The 25,530-nt window shown below is 54.4% G+C and overlaps 1 protein-coding gene across 1 annotated transcript; it reads left to right on the plus strand.

Annotated features, from left to right (window-relative positions):
• On the plus strand, positions 1-25,307 carry LOC122367260 (DNA-directed RNA polymerase, mitochondrial-like). Its single transcript, XM_043340209.1, has 23 exons — positions 1-282; positions 930-1,034; positions 1,894-2,290; positions 2,594-2,729; positions 2,968-3,102; positions 3,558-3,722; positions 4,216-4,380; positions 4,739-4,888; positions 5,285-5,550; positions 5,889-6,048; positions 6,586-6,707; positions 7,043-7,264; positions 7,718-7,841; positions 8,221-8,350; positions 8,673-8,764; positions 9,066-9,227; positions 9,546-9,659; positions 10,182-10,427; positions 16,014-16,173; positions 22,671-22,777; positions 23,095-23,276; positions 23,565-23,736; positions 24,037-25,307. The coding sequence occupies exons 1-23, from the start codon at positions 246-248 to the stop codon at positions 24,277-24,279; spliced, it is 3,792 nt and encodes a 1,263-aa protein (XP_043196144.1). The 5' UTR covers positions 1-245; the 3' UTR covers positions 24,280-25,307.
• The last annotated feature ends 223 nt before the right edge of the window (positions 25,308-25,530 follow it).

Below are 25,530 nucleotides of genomic sequence, written 5' to 3' on the forward strand. Positions count from 1 at the left end.
GTGAGCATCATGCGAGAATGGAGTTTGACGTATTTTACGCTTTTCGTGAGGAAAAACGCGGTTACCTCAAGCATTTTGAATAATCCGGTTACATTTGTGATTCCTCACATGTGAACAGAAGATTTTACCTATCTTGATATTATCAAAATATGCATGGTGTTGAGCATTACCTGCAAAGAGCGTGCAACCCAGTACCAAATAATTAAGGACAATTACAATTAAAACCATTCTGCAGAAATCCAAGAATGTATTTATGCCGTTTAAGTTACATAAGGGGCCGTTGTAAGTATGTGTAATATGTAGATGTTGCTCTTGGTAAGCTGTCAGTGTCTGGTCATGTAGATCATCTGGTTGATGGTTATATAATTGGTGCTTATCATCTTGTAGACTATTTTAACATTGTAGGTACAAGCTCACTGGGTAAAAGTATACATTGAGTCCGAGCGACTGTTAAAAGATAAAGTTTTCATATTCTTACATTATTTGACATCCTGAATCCAAACATATGTCTTGGAAATAAAAGAAAAAACATAATCAAACCTGACCTAACCTTACCTATTTACCTACAACCTACAAACCTACAACCTAACCTACAACCTAACCTAACCTACAAACCTACCAACCTAAAACCTACAAACCTACAACCTAACCTAACATATAACCTAATTTTTTTGCTGTTATATATTTGTATCAACAGCGTCACAATTGTCCACTCGGACCTAATATATACTAATACCACTCACTGCATCTGTGAAATTGATGTTGTGCCTACTTATCATTTGCAGCACATTGGTCACATAGGCAAAGCAATTGTGTGCTGCTGCTGCATTCTAAAAATAATTCTTTTGCCTATTTTTGCAAGCTACCTCATTTTTCTGTCAAGTATCTTGGATAAATTTAGTATAAAACACACTTGGTGTTTGTTCCAGGCATTTTGTGGAGAGGTGCATCATCAACCACCACTAGTGAACCACCTGTGAAGGCTACAAAGAAGAAGCGGAAACCTAAGAAACACTATGCAGAGGTTATCCAGGGTAAGGTTATCATCTTAACAATTAGTTAAGATGTTATTAAGTAATTTGATTACTGGATTTTAATGCTCAATTTATCATCAGTGATCTGAGTTTTTCCTATGCCCTAATGAATTTTTCTGATAAGGAGCTAAAAAATCCAGCCAATTAAAAACACGCTATAATTGCTAATAAACAGTCCACTAAGTAAAAAGGAATGGTTCACCAGGGGCAGTGAAAAGGACAGGGTGAAAGGATTGTTTCCCTTATCCCTGCTTTGGAGAGAGGGAAAGGAATCTGACAGGTTAAGTTAACTCAGTTAAATTTAAATTTGATTTAACTAAACTGTTTGAATAAACAGACTTACAGAGCCAGAAGTTAGAAGTTACAATAGCCAGGGCTTGTTGTGTAAGCACTGACCCCTATGGTCCTGTCACTTGATTCTGGGCAATAGAGGGTTTGAATGGCAAGCTTTAGTGTACCTGTCAAAGCCAGGCGCAGTGTACCACTCAACTGAGCACAACTGGGTGGGGCAGCTCCCACCAACAGGCAACAGCAAACCATCCCCACCAAGAGTGTCCTAGTATCAAGCACTGGAGTCCCTCAAACTGGAATTCCAATGCTTTGCTGACTGGGCTGCAGGATGGACAAATGAACTGGCTGGATAATTATTACTGTGGAGGTGTTTTGTTATGATAACTTAAAGTTTCAATAGTTCTGGACATTCTAGTTTCTGACATTTCAAGGGCAAGTTTTGCTGCCTTGTGCTTGACCGAGACATGCTGCTGGAGCTGGCAGCCGACAAAGTGTGTGCTGTATCTGTGCTACATTGACCATTCTGTCTCCCTGTAATTCAATCTCGTTAATCTGGTCTCGTCCACAGTGGGGGCCAAGTCTACCAGTCTGGTGCAGCGGAGGGTTGCCAAGCTGGACCCGGCGCGATGGTCGGGGGTGCATTCGGTGCCTGTGCCCGTCCCGACACCCGCAGACGTCTCCCCCGCGCCACCGGTCGTCCCCTCCATCCACCCTCCCTCCTCTACAACTCCCTCTGATCCCACCCCAGAGGCGTCCTCACCAGTGGCGGGCTCCGAGCCGGACTCGCTGTCAGAGGACGTACCGCCGGCGGTGCTGGCCGAGACGGACGAGGACGCGCTGCCGGAGACTGTACCGGTGACCCCGCTGGGCTGCTTCGAGCCGGCGCTGGCCGATGAGGCAGAGGGGGAGGCAGAGGTCGAGGAGGAGGTCTCCGAGCTCGACATCACCAAGAAACTCCACCAAAAGTAGGCAGAGCTCCCGTCCAGGGTGTCGTGGGCAGAAACTAGTACGGCAACATTCGTTTTTGCCCCTAACGTGTCTTTTATATCGTACTTACTACTTTTCATGGTTCACTGATATCTACTGATGTGTATGCGAAATAATAGCATAACAATCCTTGAATTGTCCTTCAAGGATTCTAAAAGTAAACAACACGTCGCTGTTCTTTGAAACCACCTTACCTCGTGGACGGCGGTAGGCTTAGTGGACGGCTGGGCTTACAGCCACCCATTGCACGTGACTGACTCGATGACTCGTCTGTCACTCAGGAAGAAGCGGTCCGGCGGGCAGAAGCGTCCGGCCGGCTCCAGGGAAAAGGCGGCCGCCCTGCGACTCATGGAACAGCAGGCCGCCGGAAAACAGGCCAGCTTCATATCCAGCCTCAAATGCTACCTCGAAGTCTGTGTGAGTGGTGTGTGCCTGATTCCCCAGACCTGTTTATGCTGATCAGTCCCACCCCACCCCCTCTAAATTTCTCCCGATCAGTGTTGCGCACCCTTCAAATCTGTCAACCGTTCAGTGCCGCACCGCTTTCGTCTCGTTCATTGCCGCGCTCTTCTGTTAATCTTATGCTATTCTCTGCAATCAGCCGTATATCCCTCTTTACCACCCTGGCTGACCCCCTCCTCTTCCCCCTCTGCAGGTGAACAGCGGTCTTGTGAACCGCGCCTACAACACGCTGCTCTACTACCGCAACATGAACAGGAACTTCCAGCGCACCACCGACGTACGCGACGTGCGGCTCTACAACGTGCTCCTCGCTGGCTTCGCGAGAAAGGTGAGAAATGGGGTGATTGTTTCTCCTTCACGTCGAGCCGCTCTAGAGATACAGACACTACCCTGGTCTGTCTGAAGCTGATATTTTGTCAAATCGTAGCATCTCGTCGCAGCGTCACGGGCCTTTGTCGTCTGACATCGCACGATCGCACTGTCTCACACCTCAACTCTCAACTCTCCCGTCAACATCGTGAACTGCTCAGTCGGACTGCTATCACAGTCCTCCCCTTCGAACACCTTGTGATCTTCTCAGTCAACTCTATTAGCTCACAGTCACAGGCATTAGCCCCTCACAGACACAGACATCAGTTCACAGACATCAGACATGTCCCCACAATGCTCCTCTCTCGCCCAACGACCCTTCACTGGCCATCTTTTTCGCGTCGCTGCCTCCTATCACTCCCGTCTCCCTCACAACCCCTCGACTGACGCTTCCGCTCTCCGCCGCTGCTGCAGGGTCAGCTGGACCGCGTGCTGGACGCGCTGCGGGTGATGCGGGACGACCAGGTGCGGCCGGACGCAGAGACGTTCGCCCTGGCCTTCCAGTGTCTGGGCCGACAGCCGCGCACGGCAGAGAACGTGCGCAACGCGCGCCGACTGCTCCGCGACATGGACGAGGCGGTACGGACTGCAAACAGGAAAAGGCAGAGTGGTTGTAGGCTTAGGTACGGGAGGGGGAGGAGGGGTAAACCAATGGATGTATAAGTACATATGGATGGCTGAAGGAAGTATGGGGTATTCATGAGAACGTGGAATAGAGGTAGGGTCTCGAGGAAGAGGTCAACGGTTATAGAAGAATAAAATGAGGGATGGCAACCGAAGCCTATAAATGACTCATGCCTTCTGCTTCTCCGTCTATTTGTGTTCAATCTGACCGTGAGAGCCGCTTGTCCTTTCTCCTGTCCGTCTGACAGTTTGTGTCTATCTGACCAGTCTGTACCACCCACAGGGAGTCCGTATGGAGGACGCCGGGGTCCGCGGCTCGGCCCGCTCTGTCTGTCTGTCTGTCTGTCTGTCTGTCTGTCTGTCTGTCTGTCTGTCTGTCTGTCTGTCTGTCTGTATCTGTCTGTGTGTCTACCTGACCTGTCTGACCTATCTGTATTCTGTCCCCTAGGGAGTCCGTATGGAGGACGCCGGAGTCCGCGGCTCGGCCCGCTCGCTCGGAGTCCAGGCGCTCAGCTGGGCTGACCCGGAGCGGGCGCGTGCCTGGCCGCCAGAGCCGGTCCTCTACAACTGTCCCCTAGTGGACCACCTCAACGCCGACCTCGAAACCAAACAGGTATAGAGGGGCTGGATGTCGGTGCAGGCGGGTGTAGAGTGACGTTGGGTGAATGCAAACGCTGCCTGCATCCCAAATTTTGAGAGGAGTTAGAATAGACAGGCGCCACCGTACTGTCATTTGCTGGTGCTTCTGCCGAGCCGTTGTCTATCGCCAACATTGTTTTGATGATGCTTCAATTTAATTCGTCGAGAAACCAGCCCGTGCTGACAGTTTCTATCCATATGTCAGATTCTATCCTTACAAAAGAATGCATCACAATTGACCCTGTAAAGTTTCTATCCATATGTCAGATTCTATCCTTACAAAAGAATGCATCACAATTGACCCTGTAACCTCTGACCGCTGTCCCTGACAGGTGGAGCCTCCGGCGCTGGGCGTAGACCTGGGCCGCTCGTACCGCGAGTTGGCTCGGGAGCAGATCTCCACGGAGCTGGCCGGGACTCTGACTGTAGCCAGCGTGTACCGGCCCAAAGACGAGCCCACGCCGCGGTCCAAGGAGCACAGTGTGAGTATCGCGACTCGTTTTACACCTCGCTTCTGCTCCCCGCTTTTACCTTCGGTTAGTCCGCCCGAACCGCGCCCTGTTTTAGCACCTCGTTCCTCGGTTTGAAAGTAATGTGCTGCGTTTTCCTGGCAGTTTGCGGGCGTTGGCAGCTGCGTTGTGGTTTTTCATTTTTCGTCCCCTGTGTCACTAGTAGGTACGCCGGATGTGGATGCATAGCTATAATTTTACAGTCACTCTCATTGAAAGTACCTACTGTAACTAGAAGCAATTCAAGCCCTAGCTAACCACCACTTTCGCCTCCCCTCCGTCCACAGAACGCGTACATGTCCCGCCTGGAGTCGGACTGGGAGGTTTATCTATATCCCCCCTAACCGCCCCCTCCCCCTCCGTCCACAGAACGCGTACATGTCCCGTCTGGAGTCGGACTGGGAGGCCAGTCTCACCGCCGGCTTCCTCCGTAACCTCAGCCCGGTACGGCAGCAGTTCCACAGTAACCAGATGAGCCGCTGCATCAGCCTCTACCCCTACCTGACCGGCATGGACGTGCGGGAGTACGTGCGTCTGATGATGACGGAGATCCAGGGTCACCTGTCCGGCTCGGGCCAGGTGGCGCTCGGCCGGGCGGCGCTGCACAGGAGACTCGGCGAGCTGGCCATGAAAAGGTATCAGAGTGTGGGAAGGAAGGGGGCATCTGGGGAGGGAAGGGAGGCCGGCCAGGGAGTAGTGACCTGTCGTTTGGGAGGAGGGGACGAAGGGTGGTGTAAGAGACAAGAGTTCATAGACGATAGTAGCAAGACTGGTTGTTTGAGCAGACCCCACGATCACTGAAATAATGTTATGATGTAGATCACAAAAATGAAGCTTGACGTAGCTGAGACTTCCAAGATATTGTATGATTTTGAGATGTGTCTACGAAACACATAACAGCCTAGTTGATCATCTGACCTGCCGGCTGACCTGCCCTGACCTGACCCACCCTGACCTCACCGTCTGCCGTCAGATACCAGAGTCACGTGAAGCAGACGTCTGGTCTGGTGGACCGGGTGCTTTCCGTGTACGACCGATACCTGGAGGCCTACCAGGACCCGGCGGCGGCCGGCTACGTGCCGCGGGAGCGCTGGAGCCGCCTGGCCGCCGAGCGGCGCGACGGAGCTGACCTGGTGGGTGCGGGACGGGACGGGATGGGACGAGACGAGACGGGACGGGACGGGACGGGACGGGACGGGACGGGACGGGACGGGACGGGACGGGACGAAACGAGACGAGACGGGACGGGACGGGACGGGACGGGACGGGACGGGACGGGACGGGACGGGGCGGGGCGGGGCGGGGCGGGACGGGACGGGACGGGACGGGACGGGACGGGACGGGACGGGACGGGACGGGACGGGACGGGACGGGACGGGACGGGATGGTAGGTTAGCTAAGGAGGGGGTGGGTAAAGGGGTTGGAGGGGCGCGGCTGGCTGGGACCGTGTAATGGTAGGGACGCCAGACGGGCCATGGTGGGACACTGGCGGTGGGGATAAAAGATGGTTAAAATTAGGATTCAGTTTTAGTGGTTCGAGTGTACGTCTACCTATACGTACGTCTACACGCACAGATTTGATATGCAAAAAGTTACCGATCATTACCACTGTGACTGTGATATTGAAGAGCTGCACAATGCCCGCTGCTGACACCCCCGTCTGACATCAGGAGTACCGTGAGCGCGGCTGGTCGCCGGTGATAATTAGCAGCGTGGGTCAGTTCCTCTACAAACTGATCCTGCACGACGTCAAGATCGACCCCAGCATCACCAAACTGGCCAAACTCACCGAGTGAGTCTTTCAGTGGTCTTACGGGCTAGCCGCAACGTTTTGGCGATCTTCTAATGTCCTCTGACGGTCTTGCCCTAATGAAGATAAGTCTGATGCTATTTGATCTCATCGGCTTATCGCGGCGTATGAATGCATGACTCTCAGGGCCTTCGCCTCTTCCCTGTTAAGAACAGCTCCGCTCCATATTTGTAATATTAGTATGGGAAAATCAAAATACGTGCTGGTAGATAGATGAGTGATATTGTGTTCAACCGCGTGGCTTTGTTGTGTTTTGGCTAGTGTCATCATTCGCCCTCGTACTCTCAACTCTTCCCACTGCTCTCCTCTTCCCTCAGACACCCGATTCCGGCGTTTTACACGGTGTTTAACCGTGACGGTGCGCGCCACAAGGAGGTGGTTCGGCCGCACCCGGCGCTGGCGCGTCTGTACCGCGCCACGCGCCGCCACCAGATCACCTTCGACGCCAACCTGGTGCCGATGGTGAGTCCGCCGCTGCCGTGGAGCTCCCAGCTGGCCGGAGGCTACCTCATGTCCTCGGCGCCGCTCATGAGGGTCAGGTCAGTCGCAGGAGGGGGTCGGGGGAAAGCATCATGAGGGTCAGGTCAGTCGGGGGGAGGGGACGGGGACGGGAGAGCTGGGAGACTAACTAGGGCATAAGGGCCAGTTGATGTGGGAAGTTATCGCGAGAAAAGGGACATTTAGATAAGCTTTTTTTCTTTGTATGTTAATTATGGCGCTGCTTGTTTTTTCTTCTTTTTTTTTAGCCATGTAATGACTCATTTTAGTTGGTCAGATCTGCCGGGCATCATGCCTCACTAATAACAACCAGTAGGTTTTGAGTTCGTGAAATGACTCAAGCTACTTGACTGCCGATCCCCACGAATTCTGACCCGACTGCTCTCTGTGCTCAGAGCGGCCTTCATCCCCTGATCACTGACCTGACCTGCGCTCACCTCCCAGAGACATCCCCTGATCACTGACCTGACCTGACCGGTCCTCTGACCCCTCAGAGCGGCGTCCGCGGAGACGAGCTGCCAGCTGCAGCGGCTGCAGGAGACGCCCACTCAGCAGCTGTTCCCGGTGCTGGACTCGCTGAACCAGCTGGGAGCCATCCCCTGGGTCATCAACCAAAAGGTCAGACACGGGGACGGAAGACGGTTCGTCCGACAGGACTGGGAAGAAGAAGGGTGGAGATGACTGCATGCTAATATTGGATGTAGGCATGGCTACATTTTACTTGCTAGTTTAGCTTTATTCTTATTGTTAGGAATGTCTTTGGTAATTTCACTCAATTGTTTCTTATTACATCGTGGCAAAACAAAAATATATTCTAAGAAAAGCTTCATTTTTGAAGAAGCCTTGAGGCACCAGAACTGGATGACCCCACATCCTTAGATTATATTCTGACGTCTAATGGCCGCAATACAATCTAATGAAATTTGTGGCTCACACCGGTATATGTGGCACGCCTTTCACTACACCTCCCCTTGACCTTTCCCTCTCCGTCTCTCAGGTGCTAGACGTGGTGTTGCACGTGTTCAACAACGACGGCGACGAGTCTCTGGACATCCCGGCGCCCGTGTCGCTGCTACCGCCGCTGCCCACCATCGAGCCCACTATGACCCCCAGCGAGAAATTCAAAGGTCAGAACTGACGATAAGGATTGTGGGGTTATCTTGGGGAATGGTAGGGGAGACGACTCACCACGGTGATGCGGAGAGCACACCTTTTGCCCTTAGGTGAAATCAGAGGGCGCTTCACCCTCAGAGAATTCGAAGAGCATACGACTCGCCTGCGGGAGGATCATAAGGCAAACGATCAGAAGTGAATTAGGATGACTTTCGCTGGGAACAGCAGAAAATCATGGGAAGTCCTGGCTGTGACCTGCCTGGTTTGTAACGATCACCTCCATATGACCGTGGTCTCTCTGACCTGTGTGACCTCTCTGACCCGTCTGACCCACAGTGAAGCAGCAGCGTGTGCAGCTGAACCGTAAGAAGGCCGAGCAGTTTGGGCTATGGTGTGACGCCCTATACAAACTCAGTCTCGCCAACCACGTGAGTCGGAATGGGGGCCTGTGTAAGGGTGGTCTCTGGCGTAGGGCCCCTGGAGCCTCAGCTGGGATGGGTCAGATCTGTAGCTCTCAATTCCCATGCTGAAAATGACGTTTGGAATGGGTATTTTTTAAGCGACGGGTGTAATTGTGTTGTGTTATAAAAGTGAATTAAGAAGCCCGACAATCATATTTTCATAACATATTTCCATGGCATATTTTCAGTGTTGCAGATTAACGTTTTTTTTTTTTTGTTATTGTTAACCAACTGCGTGCTCAGCTTTCTACCCTCTCTGTGTCGTCAGTTCCGTGACCGCGTGCTGTGGCTGCCGCACACGGTAGATTTCCGCGGCCGGGCCTACCCGTGTCCGCCCCACCTCAGCCACCTGGGCTCCGACCTCTCCCGGTCGCTGCTGAAGTTCGCCCGCGGCAAACCGCTCGGACAGAGCGGGCTCGACTGGCTCAAGGTGGGTGGCGGTGAGCGGACAGTGTGGCGCTTTCGATGTTCTGTTTGTAGTTTGAGAATCAGGAAGTTGGTTATACAAATGGAAATATATAGCATGCAACGGTCATGACTTATCAGGCTGCTTTTCAGCTATCATATTAGCTGCTATCAGACTTATGTGAATTGTGGGGACGGCGTGGGCATATTTTTAGCCCCATTAAACATAACATCTGATACCGTTTGTGTGGGCGATAGGTAGACGTGGGATAATGTATTTGAATCGCTCGTGAGCTGCCCCGATCTTACCGGATCTTGCCCCCACGTGCATCGTCTGTTTCAGGTGCACCTGATTAACCTGACTGGTCTGAAGAAGCGTGACCCGACCTCTGAGCGGCTGCGCTACTGCGACGAGATCATCGACGACATCCTCGACTCGGCCGACCGGCCGCTCACCGTGAGAAAACGGGAGGAATGGAGAAGCAGAGGGAGGGTAGAAGGAGTCTTTCCTTCCGAATGACGGATAAACGAGCGGAGCGAGTTTGATGTTACGGGTGGACGTGTGAAGCTGTTATGGTCGGTTGAAAATAGACTAGGTAGAGCATGTAATGACAAATGCCACACAGTCGGATTTTCTTTCGTAATCCTCGTAAAAAAAAATATGTTCAATTAAATGCTTCTCTGAAGAGGCTTCCGGGATTGGTTCCTGGCGGAGGCTGTGACCTGTCCCTCTCCCTGACACATCTGAGTTGATCTGACCCTCCTCCCCCCCCCCCGCCTCAGGGCTCTGGCTGGTGGCGCAATTCTCAGGACACTAACTCCCCCCCCCCCCCCCGGCCTCCTCCTGCTCAGGGCTCTGGCTGGTGGCGCAATTCTCAGGACACTAACTCTCCCCCCTCCGGCCTCCCCCTGCTCAGGGCTCTGGCTGGTGGCGCACCTCTCAGGACACTAACTCCCTCCCCCCCCCCCCCCCTCTCAGGGCTCCGGCTGGTGGCGCACCTCGGAGGAGCCGTGGCAGACGCTCTCCTCGTGTCAGGAGCTGGCGGCGGCGCTGCGCTCGCCGGACCCGGCCGCCTTCGTCAGTCACCTGCCCGTGCACCAGGACGGCAGCTGTAACGGGCTGCAGCACTACGCGGCGCTGGGAAGGGACTCGGCCGGCGCCGCCAGCGTCAACCTGTCGCCGGCTGAGCGGCCGCAGGACGTCTACAGCGGCGTGGCCGCGCTGGTTAGTACTTGATAGTACCCTTCCGTGGCACATATGTAACATGGGGCTGCTTCGCCCTGGTCACCGCCGTCATTTGGTGTAGCGCACGTTTTCAGTCCACAGCCTAGCGTAAATCGCGACGCGACATAGCTGACAACATTCAGAGAATTGCCGGCAGTACATTTAGCCGAAGTCTTTTTATCCGAACTGTTAGCTGGGGATTCTTAGCTATCATTTGCCAAGTTATAATGTTCTAGTGCTCCATTCCATCGCTGATGGTTGTAGAGTTCACAAGCCGGCTGAGCTGTGGAGGTGTATTGCGCTATCACTGACCAAAACCAGACTGCCCTCTCTCTCCGATCCAGCACACACATCGCCTCGCTACATATCGGCCGACCGCTCACACACTGACACATAACTCGGGTGGTGTGGCCTGATCACGCCACCCAGCCACCGACCAATGACAGGCGCCCACATCGTACCAGGGTGGGGTGACCCAGCACCCGGTCACATCGAGCCGGTACGAACCGGTACGGGGCGGCCCGGCAGGCGAGGCCCAAACCAGAACATCTCCCTCCCCCTGAAGAACTTCTTGCAAGAAGTTCTAGTCGCTGTAGCCGAGCCTGTCCGGACGATGTCGTTGACGTGAGCTGCGCCTCAGCTTTGCAGGGGGCAGCTGGAACCGGACCCTACGTTCAGGAACGTCAGATGGGTCAGGGTCCGTAGATTCGGGTGACGACTTGTCAGTTGCAGACGGCCTGTCTGCAGACGGCCTGTCTGCAGAGCGGAGGAAACGCCTGTTCCTCCATAGTACTCTTCCGCTGGGGAGCTTGACGTGGTAGTCTCGCTTGTAGCCCACGCCGATGATGACACCAACTTTATCCCATCGCTTGCTGATGGGATCCTGAAGTCGGACATCGGCTCCGATCTTGAGGGGTGGAAGGCTGCGAGCCGAGGAGTTGTAGTGCTGCTCGCGTTGAAGACGATCCCGCGCAGCCCTGGCATCGCAGTCGTCGGCGCGCAGTTGCCATTCCGGGGCGAACGCACTGCGATGAGCTGGAACCCAGGAGCGGATTGGATGGCCAAAGACGATCTGTGCTGGAGAGCGGCCACTGGCGCCAGGGGTGTTCCGCAGCTCCAACAGTCCCTGATGCAGCCGCTCATCGTCGACGGAGCCGTTGGACGTCGTTTTGGCGATGAGGTGCTTGATGGTCTTCACCGCAGCTTCAGCATGTCCGTTAGACTGGGCGTAGTATGGCGTGGAGAAGACGTGGACCACGCCCCACCGCTTGAGGAAGGCGGCGATTTCCCTGCTCTTGAATTGAGGGCCACCGTCTGTGCGAAGCCGTACTGGTACGCCGAGTGTGACGAACACCTCTCGCAGAGCTTGGATGACCTGCCGACTGGTTGTGTCTCCTCGTGGGAACTGGAAGATCACTGGCCAGTTGGAGAGTCTGTCCACACAGACTAGGAAGTCTCTTCCAGAGAGTGTGAAGATGTCGGACGACAGATCCTCGAAGATTCTTGATGGTGGTGGTTCCAGCACTATCGGTTCCGGTGGTAGACTCGGTCGGCGCTCCTGGCAGGCGTCGCACGCTCCAACCGTGTTGGTGATGTCGCTGTTGATGCCTGGCCACCAAACGGTTTGACGAGCTCTGCGTTTGGTTCTATCGACGCCTTGGTGAGAAGCGTGAAGAGCCTCCAGGGTGGCCTTCCGTGAAGCCGCAGGGATGACGATGCGACATCCCTTGAGGATAAGGCCACTGTGTGTGGATAACTCATGACGGACACTCCAGAAAGGACGGAGAGGCTGAGGAAGCTGCTCCTTGGAGACAGGGAAGCCATCCGTGACAGCTCGCAGAAGGAGTTGGTACTCGCTGTCAGAACCGGCGACTTCAGTGAGCTTCTCCAGACGCGGGTCAGGCAGGTGAGTTTCACCTTGCAGAACAGTGATCTCTTGAATGGTGCTGACTGACACCCGGTGGACATGACATTCCACCTCCTGGACCAGTTGATCGTCGTCAGCGGTGGGCTCATCGACAGGAGCACGAGAGAGCGCGTCTGGGATGACGTGCTCCTTCCCACGGATCCACTTGGCGGTGAAGTTGAAGAGCGACGTCTTCTCCTTCAGTCTCTGTAGGCGGGAGTTCTCAATGGTGTCGAGAGTGAAATCGTTCAGTATCGGCAGGAGTGGCCGATGATCCACGAGGACTTCGAAGTGTGGGAGGCCGCGTAAGAAGATGCGACACTTCTTCAGCGCCCAGACGATCGCCAGCAGCTCCAGCTCCACCATGGCGTATCGGGTTTCCGTGTCCGAAAGGAAACGAGATCCGCATTGCACCAGACGCCAGTGGTTACCGTGGCGCTGAAGCAGGGCGTATCCGAGGCCTTTCCGTCTTGCCGCATCTGTCTGCAGCATCGTAGGCAGAGATGGGTCGAAGTGCGCCAGCACAGGTGGCGCTGCCAGAGCCGCTTTCATCGCGTCGAATGCGGCCTGATGGTCTGGAGTCCAGATGAAACTGTTGCTTGGCTTCAGTAGACCACGCAGAGGCTCGGCTGTCGAGGAGATCTCTTTGGAGAAGTCTCCGAGCTGCTGGACGAGGCCCATGAAGGATCGCAGCTCCGTGATGTTGGTAGGCGGCGGGAACTCGGTGATGGCAGAGACCTTGCCTGGCTGGACTTGCTTCCCAGCAAGTGACAGCGTGAAGCCGCAGAAAGACACCTCTTCCACGGCGCAGAAGAACTTCTTCTCATTGAGGGTGATGCTGTTCTCCCGACAGCGGTCGAGAAGAGCTCGGAGATGACGCTCGTGCTCTTCCAGGGTTTTGCTATACACCAGGATGTCGTCGACGACTTTGACGAAGTTGTCGAGTCCCTGAAGAGCGATGTCACCCCGTCGGCAATACTCATCACCTGTCGAGATCAGGCCCATCGGAGCTCTGAGAAACTTGTAGCGGCCCCAGGGAGTTATGAAGGTCGTCAGATGTTGGCTCTCAGGATGCAGAGGCAGCTGCCAGTATCCAGACTTCGCGTCCAGTGTTGAGAAGAACCTCGCATCCGTGGGTACCTGTGAGATGGCTTCACGAGGCGTGATGAGGGGATGTAGTGGCCGCTTGACAAACTTGTTCAGCTTGGTGAGGTCTATGCAGATGCGTACACCAGTGTCCTTGGCAACCAGCACGAGAGGATGACACCAATCTGTAGGTTCTGCGCCGAGTGGTGCGATGATGCCTTGCAGAACCATCTGGTCCAGCTGCGTTTTGACCTCGTCCCTCCAGGCGAAGGGAACCTGCCGAGCCGTGCGGACCGCAAACGGCGTGACTTCCTCAGTGACGTGGATGACCATTGGTTCACCGGACATCGGTTGGAGTGAGTTCTTGCCGTCCGCCGTGAAGACATCACGGTATTCCTTGACAAGCTCTTGTCGCAACTTGCCATGCTGCCGAACAGCAGACTTCGGATCCGTTGGCGACGTCCTCCCTTCTCCATCTGAACCGGTCGTGACGATGCTGTCAATAGCAGGTTGCTGACTTCCAGGCTGGGGGTAGTGGTCTGGTAGGATGGCCAGAGACTTGGCGGTGTACCAGGCCAACAGCATGCCGCGAGATTCCGTGAAGACGTACACAGTGTCTCGGATCAGCCTGTCTTGAAGGCTGATGAAGACCTCGAAGGTGCCAGTGCAGCGCATGGGTTGCAGATTGGCAGCGGAGATCTGGATACTCGGCGGTGGCGACAGATCTTCCTGCCGCACACCGAGCTGGCGCGCCAGCTCAGCACTCATCACAGAGATCTCTGCGCCTGAGTCAGGCGTGGCATCGACAGTACCAAGGAGGGTGCCGTCAGCACGCTGAAGCTGAACAGCAATCTTCGGTGCCTGCTGAGTCTTGTGCAGACTGCCCACCACGACTTGTGGAATGGAGACTTGGTTCGAGTGCCGGTTTCTGCTCCGAGATCGCTGTGCCTCTGGTGGCTGGTGAGCCTGCTGCCGTTTGCGGCATACCGCCGCCAGATGGCCCTTGGTGCCGCAGGAGTAGCAGGTGAGATTTGCAGCAGGACATGACCTCCTGGGATGGCCAGTGCCGCCGCAGCCATCACATGGCCGTTCTCGTGATGGGCTCCGCTGATTCTGGCGTGATGACACCCGGGAGACACTCTGATGGCCTTGAGTGATGTCCTGCAGAAGCTGGTTGTTGGCGTGAGAGGCCTCCTCCGATCGACAGATGTCGATTGCGCACAGCAGCGACGGGAATGGCCGGAGTGACAGCAGCTTTCGACGTGTATCCTTGTCGCGTATCCCGGACATGATGCGCGTTGTGATACGGTCGTCCATGCAGGAGGAGCACAGCTCGGCGTCGGCTGCTAGCTCCTTGATCGCAATCAGGAACGAGTCGAATGACTCTCCCTCTTCTTGGTGTCGTTCTTCAAACTTTACCCGGTCGATGGCGACGTTGTGCTGAAGCCGCAGATACTGCTCGATCTTGTCCAGCGATGAGCTCACGTTGTCCGAGCGCGGGCAGATCCCGACGGCGTGCAGACTGGCGGCGCGCATGTCTTCAGTGAAGCACGCTCGCAGGTAGGCGAGCTGGTCCTCTTGACTAAGAGTAAAGATGCTCCCCAAGCGGTAGTAGTCATTCCAGGATGACCTCCAGAGGCGAAACTCACGGAGAGTGGCAGACGACGACAGCTTCACTGGAGGAGATACCGGTGGCCGCCTGGCCCCGCTGTCTGTATGAAGCGGCGCAGAAGCTGAAGCGGGAGCTAGAGATGCCACAGCACCGGTTGCAGTAGACGGTCGTGTCGTTGCCAGCTCTCCAGCCGCCTGTGGTGAAGTAACAGGATTCGCCGATTCCACAGCACCGTCCGCTGTCGGTCCAGCGAGAGCCGCAGGATCTACCGCTACAGCTATTGGCTTCTTGTCAGGTGCCGTTGTTGCCGTCAGACGGTGTTCTTGTAGTTCCTTGCGGAGAAGCTCGATGTCTTGCTGATGTTGTTCGTGCTGTTGTTGAAGCTGCTGTTGTAGCTGCTGCTGGAGCTGAGCCAGCCACGGTGGTGCCGAACTGCTGTCTTGGTCGTCGGAGCCGTCCATCTTGCACTTGGAGCGTAAGTTGTACGGCATGCGTCGCCGGCCAGCTGGAAAGGCACCGGTGGCGACACCTCAGCTTACTTGCAGCAGGTCCGTAGATGTCGGCTGCGCCATGTAGAGTTCACAAGCCGGCTGAGCTGTGGAGGTGTATTGCGCTATCACTGACCAAAACCAGACTGCCCTCTCTCTCCGATCCAGCACACACATCGCCTCGCTACATATCGGCCGACCGCTCACACACTGACACATAACTCGGGTGGTGTGGCCTGATCACGCCACCCAGCCACCGACCAATGACAGGCGCCCACATCGTACCAGGGTGGGGTGACCCAGCACCCGGTCACATCGAGCCGGTACGAACCGGTACGGGGCGGCCCGGCAGGCGAGGCCCAAACCAGAACAATGGTGATCTCGCGACTCACATCATTTCTCCCCGGGTTGATGTATACACGGTCCTCTGAGGTGTTCACTGCTTACCCCGCTCACCCCACGTGCTCACCGTGTTCTCTCGCCGTCCCTCTCAGGTGGAGCAGCTGCGTCAGAAGGACGCGGCCGACGGCCTGCCTATCGCCGCCGCCCTGGACGGCTTCGTGCGCCGCAAGGTGATCAAACAGACGGTGATGACCACAGTGTACGGGGTGACGCGCTACGGCGCCCGACTCCAGATCGCCAAACAGCTCAAAGGTCCGTGGGCTGCCGGGAAAACGGCGGAGACGGGGTGGCAGTGGGTCAGACATATCTCAGGTGCTCATGTGCCGTGTTTTAAGTTTGACGAAGGCACGTTATAGTCAGTTTCCGTACTTATTTATAAGAGCGCTTGTAATAGGTAACCAAATAAGCCGGACTTGGCAGGTTGGCTGCTTTCATAGGCTGGCTGCCCTTACTTAGCTGGATACCGCTAGTCTTGGGACTCTCCTGTTAGGCCAAAGGCAGCGTCTCCATTTGGTAGGTGTATTGGAGCTTCCACAAGCAATAGCGGCAGCAGCAGCAGCACAGCAGCACCCGCGCGTGGCGGCTCCCCGGCTCCGAATGACCGCCGCCCCCGGCTGCGGCCGTGACCCCACGCCGCCGGTGGCAGCGGCGCGCCCAGCGGGAGGCGGCCCGCAGAGGCGCACCCAGCAGCGCGCCGAGAGGGACGCCTCACCCCGGCCACGCAGCGCATAACACAGCCACACATAACAATACATAACCCAACACATCTCCCCCCTAAATAAATAGCGCCTTAGGCTGTAATTGTACACATGGAGGTGTCACTTCAGCGACAGCATGTTGGTGATGATGTCCACCACGCTGGCGAACCCCGCGCCGTCGGCGTATGCGACGCCGTGTGCGCAGGCGGCGGCGTCGAGAATCGAGCGCCGTCTGCGGTGTCGGAAAACGAGCGCCTTCAACGTGCGAGCATCGCCTCGAACTTCTCGGTGGCCTCCCAGCGACGTATGCCTGTCGGTAACGATCAGTTCAGGGCAAACCATACGGGTGACGATAATAACTAACTCACATACATTTATCAAATTTATGCCTGTTAAGGGAGATCTCACAATCTGGAGACTATTCGAACGACATGAGGACTTTCATAATGTTTTTTTTTTTTTTTACGGGTCAGGGTATCTAGCCGGTGGCCTGGAAATCCGTCCATATCGTGTCACGTATGGACGGTTAGCGGGCATGTACGGTTGTTCCGTGACAGTTTCACCAGAACTCCAAACAAAATCAGGGAGCGGGGAACTGCTCTCAGATATAATGTTTGGGTCCTGACTCTGAGTGGTGTGCCCGTCGTCTGTCCGCCGCTCTCGCCGTTGGGGCGTAGCCGCGCGGTCCTCATCGTCATCCCGGCCTCGCAGCTTCACAGGTTTCAGGTGGTCATGGTGTATCCTGATAACCTTCCCACCAGGCATACTGACCTTATACGTGACTCCTTCCTCAGTTGGACCTTGTTTCTCTATCACAGTCCCTGGTCCCTTGTAGTGCAATGCCAGCTTGCGTTTGCCTCCAGGACAAGTGGTGTGGTCCCTCACCCAGACCTTCTGACCCGGCATGTACGGTGTCTCTCGTGCTGACTGGTCGCGGGAATCCTTCATGTTGGCCGCTGCTTGCTCGATTTTTTCACGGACTTCTTCATGTGCATGGCGTAGCTGACGAAGCTTGTGTTCTAGGTAGGTGTCGACCATCGAAACCTCCTGACGTGTTCTGAATAGCTCATCGACGGGAAGGCGAGCTTCACGTCCGTGCACCAGAAAGAAAGGCGTGAAACCGGTCACCGAGTGCCTGGACGTGTTGTAGGCGAATGTGAGGGACGCCAAACGATCGTCCCAGTCGGACCCACATGGCTTGATGTATTTTGATGACATGTCTTTGAGCGTCCGATTGAATCGCTCTACCATTCCGTCGCTTTCTGGCCGATAAGGTGATGTGCGAGTCTTTTCTATGCCCATTCGCTTACAGAGTGATTGGAAGACGGCCGATTCGAACTGTCGGCCTTGGTCGCTGTGGAGGCGCTCCGGTACCCCGTGGTGCAGTACCAAATCGAACATGCACTCGGAAACTGATTCAGCCGTTTGATTTGGCATGGCATATGTGGTCACATACTTGGTAAAATAATCCATAATGACTAGGGCGTATTTGTTTCCACGTGCGGATACTGGCATCTCGGTTATATCGACGGCCACTCTTTCGAATGGTCTCGAGTATGTCTCTGTTTGGATTGGTGCTTGCATTTTTGGCGTTGGTTCGTTCCTCCTCTGACACAATTCGCATGTTTCGCAGTGCTGGTTAACATCCTTGCTCATCCCTGTCCAAAAGAATCTAGCCGCCACTTTTTCCAAAGTGCGCGTCTTTCCCAAATGGCCTGAAGTCTCGTCGTCGTGCAACATCTCCAAAACCACCTTGCGATACGTTTTGGGGAGGAGCGTCACCGAATCGCTGTCGCTGCCCGATCTCTTTAGTTTCATGATGCCCTTATCTATGAACAGCTGGTCGAAAAAACGAGCCATCGTTCGTAGAGAGCTACTCTTTTTCTTGAGCTCCTTCCTTGGGGGTAGCTTCCCCGCTGCCAACCAGTTCTTGACTTCATTCAGGACGGGGTCCAGATCCTGTTCCAGCTCTAGCTTCCCGAGGGTAATTTCTTCCCGAAAGGCTTTGTGGTTGGCGGTTAAGAGCTCGCTGACTCCTGCATCAACTGTTGGATCGGTGAAGTCGGTGACAGGCCTCGACAGAGCATCGGCATTGCCGTTGTCACTACCCTTTCGGTACTCAACGACGAAGTCGTACGTGCTGAGCTCAACGGCCCATCGACCTCTCCTCCCAGTGGCATCGCCGTCAACGTTGATGGATTTCGGGATGTTTTTTAGGGGTTTGTGGTCGGACGTGATGGTGAATTTAGTGGCTGCGAGGTAGTGACGAAAATGTCTGATGGCCCACACGATCGCCCACAGCTCCTTGTCGTACGCTGGCCATCGTCGTTCGCTTTTGTTTAGCACTTTGCTGGCATACGCGACGACTCTCTCTTCGTCATCGACCATCTCTGTGAGAACAGCTCCCACCGCAGTGTTTGAGGCGTCAGTTGCGAGCCTGAACTCCCCTTTAAATGTCGGCAGAGTCAGGATTGGAGGAGACGTCAGCTGTGTCTTGATGTTATCGAAGCTTTCTCTGAGCTCGTCAGTCCACTCGAGGTCACCTTTCTTTTCTGCGGCTTCTCGGATTGGACGCACCAGGTCGGAATAGTTTGGAACGAACCTGGAGTAGTATCCTGCCAGTCCCAGGAAGCTCTTTAGATCTTCTGCTTTTCGCGGTCTAGTCCAATTGCGCACCTTCTCTATGTTGGCTGGGTCTGGTTCGACGCCTCTCCTTCCCACCTTGTGTCCGAGGAACACCACCTCGTCTCGAGCCAAGCAGCACTTCCTTGGCTTTAGCTTCATTCCTGCTGCTCTTATCCTTTGAAATACTTCCTCCAGGTTCTTTAGATGTTCTCGTTCGCTCTCTCCAAACACGATTATGTCGTCGATATAGACGAGGCAGCTCTTGGAGTCCATTCCAGCCAGCACCAGCTCCATCAGCCGCTGGAACGTCGCTCCTGCGTTCTTCAGGCCGAACGGCATCGCTCGGAAGTGGTGGAGACCTTTTCCTGTGCTGAAGGCAGTCTTCTCCCTGTCCTTCTCGGCGACGTCAACCTGCCAGTAACCTGACGCCATGTCGAGAGTTGAGAAAAATTTTGCTTCGGCGAGGCTGTCGAGGCTCTCGTCCACCCTCGGCAAGGGGACTGGCAAGCTTTGTGTGACGGAGTTCACTGCTCGGAGATCGATGCAGAACCTGAAACTGCCGTCTTTCTTTTTCGCCAGGACAATTGGTGAGCACCAAGGGCTGGAACTTTCTTCAATGATCCCTTCTTCAAGCATCTTTTCTTTTTGTCGTTCCACCTCCTCTCTCAGCTTTACTGGGATTCGTCGTGGCCGTTGACGTACTGGCGGTGCATCGCCAGTTTTGATCTGATGTTGAAGGAGAGTCGTTTTTCCGATGTCTGCTTCGCCTTTGCTAAAAACATCACTGAACTCCATCACTAGCTGCCTTAATGAAGCCTTTCCCGTTTTTGAGAGCACCGCTGACTCCAGTTTGAGCTCCTTCATGAGTTCATCGATCGTCCCCTCGTCGACTGCGGCTGAAGCAACCGATGTGTCTGGAATGTCGTAAATACCTCTCCCATTCTCCTGGATTGAGTACAAAAGTCCTATCTCTGTACCTGGAGGGATCGTGATTGCCTCACTCCCGATGTTTGCGATTTGAACCGGGACCTTGGCTTCGCTCGTCACCGCGGTGACCACGCGAGGGATTCTCCATTCTTGCTCGTTCCCCACGGGCTGTGGCTCGAGCACCCCTTGCCAATTGACTTCCTTGGTGACTTTGACACCACCGTCTGGAATCTCGACGTCGACCTGAACGAGCGTCTGAGACTTTGCCGGTATTGTAACAGGCGAGCATGTTAGTACCCTGGCGCGCTGGGGTCGTAGCTCTGCGTATGTCGGGAGTGGAATCTCCAGGCTGCCGACCCTGAAGACCCCTGCCTTGTCGTCTAGCACTGTTTTGTGCTGGCAGCAGAAGTCTCGGCCGAGAACGACTTGGTAAATCAGACCTGGAATTACCAGCATAGGCTGGATGAATTGCAAAGCCTGTATGGAGAATGACACTTCTGCCTGTGTAGTGACCTGTATTCTCTGCCCACCCGCCTGAGTTATTGCTCCAAAATGCCCTCTGCGGGACGAGTGTTTCGGTACGACCGTCTGGGCGAATTCTTGTCCGATCATTGATGCGTCGGCTCCAGAATCAACCAGGGCCCATACGCTGCGCCCTTCGACTTCGATTTTGATGACAGAAGCGCGCTTGGTGTTTGGTTCTTGCCCCGGCATTGCCGGAGTATTCTCCACAGCGCCAGATATGTCGCGTGCGGGGCTCGAGGGAGCGATGCCCCCTGCTGCGACTGGCGTTCTCCAGCATTCGGGTAACGCGTGCCCGTACCGTCCACAACCCTGGCAGGGAATACCGGGCGGAATCGCGCTCAGTTTTGCCCTCGGGGTAGCGGCTCGTGCTGTCCGTTTAAGTCGGTTTGAAAACTGCGGACAATCACGTTTGAAGTGGGCGGTATCGCCACACAGGTAACAAACGCCTCGTCTACTGCCGGTCGGTTTGCGGTGCTCGGTCAGCTGGACTTTCATTTCATTCAACTCACTCCGGAGTTCTCCAAGAATGGTCAAAATACCTGGTGCCTGTCCACCCTCGATGGATTGCGCTTCTTCAGACGAAATTGCCACAGCCGTGTCATGACCGGCGGACGCCCGCATAACGGCGAGAGTGAGGTCCTTTTCCCAAAGTCTCTGGACAACTTCCTCCGCTTTTTGAAGCGACAGCACAGTGTGGTCATTGTGCAGCTTCTCTTGAAGCTTAAGATCGCTCAGACCACACAGGAAGTGATCTAGCGCTATATGATCCACCTGTTCACTGGATAACCCCGGGTGTGCCAGATTTGTAAGTTTTCGGACGCGATCCGCGAATAACTCTATATTCTCTTCAGGCAGTTGACGGATAAGACGCAACTGAGCCCGAGCCCGTCGCGTGTCGCAACTAGATCCAAATTTCTCTTGTAGGACCCCCTTAAGTTCCCTGTAGTCGCTCCTGGCTCTTTTGTCCAAGTTCCCGCAAATGTCCAAAGCAGCACCATCCAGCAAGTCGAGCAGGGCAGCTGCTAGTTTTGCCCCCTCCAAGTCGCCAAAACGCGTCTCAAAACGGAAAATCCACGTTTCCCAATTTTCCTCCTTGCGACCGCTAAATTTTGTTGTGCTGTGAATTTTTAAGTACAGTTCACTCGCCATTTTGGGCGGTGTATGATCGACGACTAATAAATATGATCGTATCGTCCAACGATACGGTATGCAATGACCAACGGGTAATTTGAAAATCGTGTCGTGCAACGACAACGCTATATAGCCCTATGATCGTATCGCCCAACGATACGTTATGCAATGACAAAACCAGATAATTTGAAAATCGTGTCTTAAACGACCACGCTATCTGTGCTTTATGAGCTGTAGGCGCTGCCAGTGCCTCAGCGTGATTTAATATTTGCCTAACATAATCGACCTGAAATCAACAAAATCTGGGTCGAGAACGACTGCACCTTTTCCAAATTTCAGGTCGTAGGCTAAGAGCTCATCTATCGTAAATCGATAGCATAAGAGCTGCTAAAACGGTTATTGTTTAAATAAGCATAACTCAAAAGTAGGGAGCGTAAATGAGCTTACCTTGACCGCGCCAATGTTAGGCCAAAGGCAGCGTCTCCATTTGATAGGTGTATTGGAGCTTCCACAAGCAATAGCGGCAGCAGCAGCAGCACAGCAGCACCCGCGCGTGGCGGCTCCCCGGCTCCGAATGACCGCCGCCCCCGGCTGCGGCCGTGACCCCACGCCGCCGGTGGCAGCGGCGCGCCCAGCGGGAGGCGGCCCGCAGAGGCGCACCCAGCAGCGCGCCGAGAGGGACGCCTCACCCCGGCCACGCAGCGCATAACACAGCCACACATAACAATACATAACCCAACACTCCGTTATCGGCTACGTGTGTTGCGCTGTGTAAATTCTACTCCCACGTGTCCTTCGTTGGGACATTTTGTGATAATACCTCACCGTCCTCTGTGTCTGTAGATATTCCGGACTTTCCGAAGGAGCACGTGTGGCAGGGTTCTCACTATCTGGTGACCAGGACCTTTATGAGCCTGCAGCAAATGTTCACCGCCGCCAAAGAGATTCAGGTGAGCCAGAGGGCAGACTAAAGGGGAGGAGAGTGGTGCTGCAAGGGGTGGGTGGGCATTTCTACTCTTTTTTTCTACGAACAAACGGATAAACAAACAAATAAGCGAACGAACGAACATGATTGTAGGAAGAAATAATTGACCTTTGGCAGGCTGATGAAGTGAAATGGGATATGTACATATGTAGATTATCCCCTCTCCCCATCAATATTTGCAGTCTACTGTGCATTATGAAACACTGACAAACTCTCCACTCATCTCACGCACTGTCGGCGGGTTCGTCCCCGACACTGACCCCGGCCCCCACTCACCCGCAGGACTGGTTCACCGAGTGCGCCCGCGTAGTGTCCTCGGTCCGCTCCGAGTCGGTCGAGTGGGTCACCCCGCTGGGCCTGCCCGTCGTCCAGCCGTACGTCCGCTCCAATCACAAGACCGCCGTGCGCCCGCTTAGTGAGACCGGACGCATGAGCCGGCCGCACTTCACACACGAGGCGTACGAGTGAGTGTTGGAGTGGAGGGAGTGGAGGGAGTGGAGGTGGACGTTCCACTTATTGTTGGATGGGGATGGATTACGGGAGGATAAGTACCGACTTTGGATGTAAGCTCTGTATGGGATCAACGGTTTATATTGTCAATTTCTGATTAACTAAACAGCCTCGTCATTTTTTATAGTAAAACGGGACACTGCATTGAGCGGCTCGTTGTAATTACAGAAACAACTTCAACTTTACCTAGCAAACAGATTTCATTTCTTCAGCTCACCCCACCCTCCCGTCTTCCCTCACAGGCGTCCGAACGCGATCAAGCAGCGTAACGCGTTTCCGCCCAACTTTATCCACTCTCTGGACTCGTCTCACATGATGCTGACCTCGCTGCACTGTCTGCACGCTGGCATCACGTTCGTGTCCGTGCACGACTGCTACTGGACGCACGCATCCACCGTCGACCAGATGAACAAGGTCCGCAGAGAAGGGGTCGAGCACGCGGGAATGGTATCGCTTTTCATGCGTAGTGTTATTGTGCAGATAAATGTAGATTTGTGTGCTGTATTTTTGTCGTCCCTCATAGCCTTATGTGAAATTTGGCTCAGGTATTGTCCAGTCGTAAGGTGAATTATTGATGGTAGCTTTGTATAATAATATTCTCAACCGTGTCGCACCTTACCCGGCCCCAAAGGCTCATAACAAATAAGAGGCACCAAACAGTTCCGTCCCCCGTCCCACCAGCCCCGCTGACACCCCCTCCCCTCCCCTCCCCAGGTGTGCCGGGAGCAGTTTGTGGCGCTCCACAGCCGACCGCTGCTCGAGGAGCTCTCCGAGGGACTGCTGGCCCGGTTCGGGATCCCGCCGGACACAGAGTCCGGCTCCGGCTCCGGGTCCGGGTCCGGAGCCATCCCGGAGGGGTTCCCCCGGGACCGGGTGAACCGAGTGCTGGCAGCCGTCCCGGAACTGGGCGAGTTCGATCTCCGAGAGGTGCTCCGGTCACCCTACTTCTTCAGCTAGTGGGTGGTGGAGCGGCAGGAGGTGCTGCTCAACGGAGGTGCTCTGGAAGAGATGCTCTGATGCTGCGTTGTTAGAAGAAAAGAGAGGAATTTGGCTTGCAAATATTGTGCCTATTACCGATTCATTACCTTTTGGAATGAAAATGAGGACGGGATTTGCTAGAGTCTGATGTATGCAGTAATTCGTAAGCGTAGTGCTGTGTTGTTTTCAATTTGCTCCTAGTCTGCACAGAAGTGCTGGCTTTGCTGGCTGAAATATTTGGAAAATTGTTCATAAGTGTAGCGTAAGGCTGTGGTAGAACTATGCGTGAACCTTGGCCAGCTGCAACCACGGAGTGTGTGTGATTGCGTAGCAAGAGATTTTATAGATGTTTTATAGAACGTATAGTCATTAAGAATTGTATGAGTAGAATGTGTCTGAGAAAGTTGTGTAACCGCACTCGTTTTGCTGAACCGAGAGAAGTTGTTGGTGGTCGGCTGTGAGAATATCGTGAAACGGTCATTTGGAACGCAGTAATTGTTTTCGAACGATGGAACAATTCAATCCCGATAGGTACTTACCTGTCCTATTGTCAGTGCGAGTAATAGACGTGCATCGAGAAATTGATTCGTTAAGTTGTTACATACCGAGACTGAGCACTACTTTGTACGGCGGTTTCCATAGACCGGCAAGTGAGTGGTCCTGTCATTATAGTCAATACTGTGCTCTGCTGTCAGTTGTGCAATGAAATGAGTCATGTCGAAAAGCATACTGTTCAAATCGGATACATCCGGTGCATACCCGCTCACTCCGAACGAACAGTGTCATTAAGAGAGCGTGTGTGTGGGCTTATCCACCGATACCCGTGGTGCCATTTGTCACCTGTGCCGTTCTGAACCCCTCCCCAGTCGCCCATTGGACCATTTCTAGTCAGGAAGACAGGCAAGCTCGTCCCCCATCTGTTCAGTACGATGCTCACTGCGTTTGTATATCAGCGTGGACAGGTGTCACCAGAAACTGAACTCCAATACAGAACGAGTGATTCGTGAGCGGTGTTTGTACAAATTCGGCAGGGATTTTGGCGTGGGGAAGCTTACGAGATTAGTGCTGAGAGCTGATCGTGTAGACTGTGTTTGTTTGGTATTGTGATCGGTGGTACTGGTGAGTGGCCCCGTGGGTACGACGTGGTTCATCTGCATGCGATGGGGCTCGCTGATTCAGACCGTGGTTTGGACGGCTTCCATCGTGGTCTGGCGTTGTCCCACTTGTGAT

This window comes from Amphibalanus amphitrite, unplaced genomic scaffold, assembly GCF_019059575.1.
Source record: "Amphibalanus amphitrite isolate SeventyFive unplaced genomic scaffold, NRLGWU_Aamphi_draft 000860F_arrow, whole genome shotgun sequence".
Classification (NCBI taxonomy): Eukaryota; Metazoa; Arthropoda; class Thecostraca; order Balanomorpha; family Balanidae; genus Amphibalanus; species Amphibalanus amphitrite.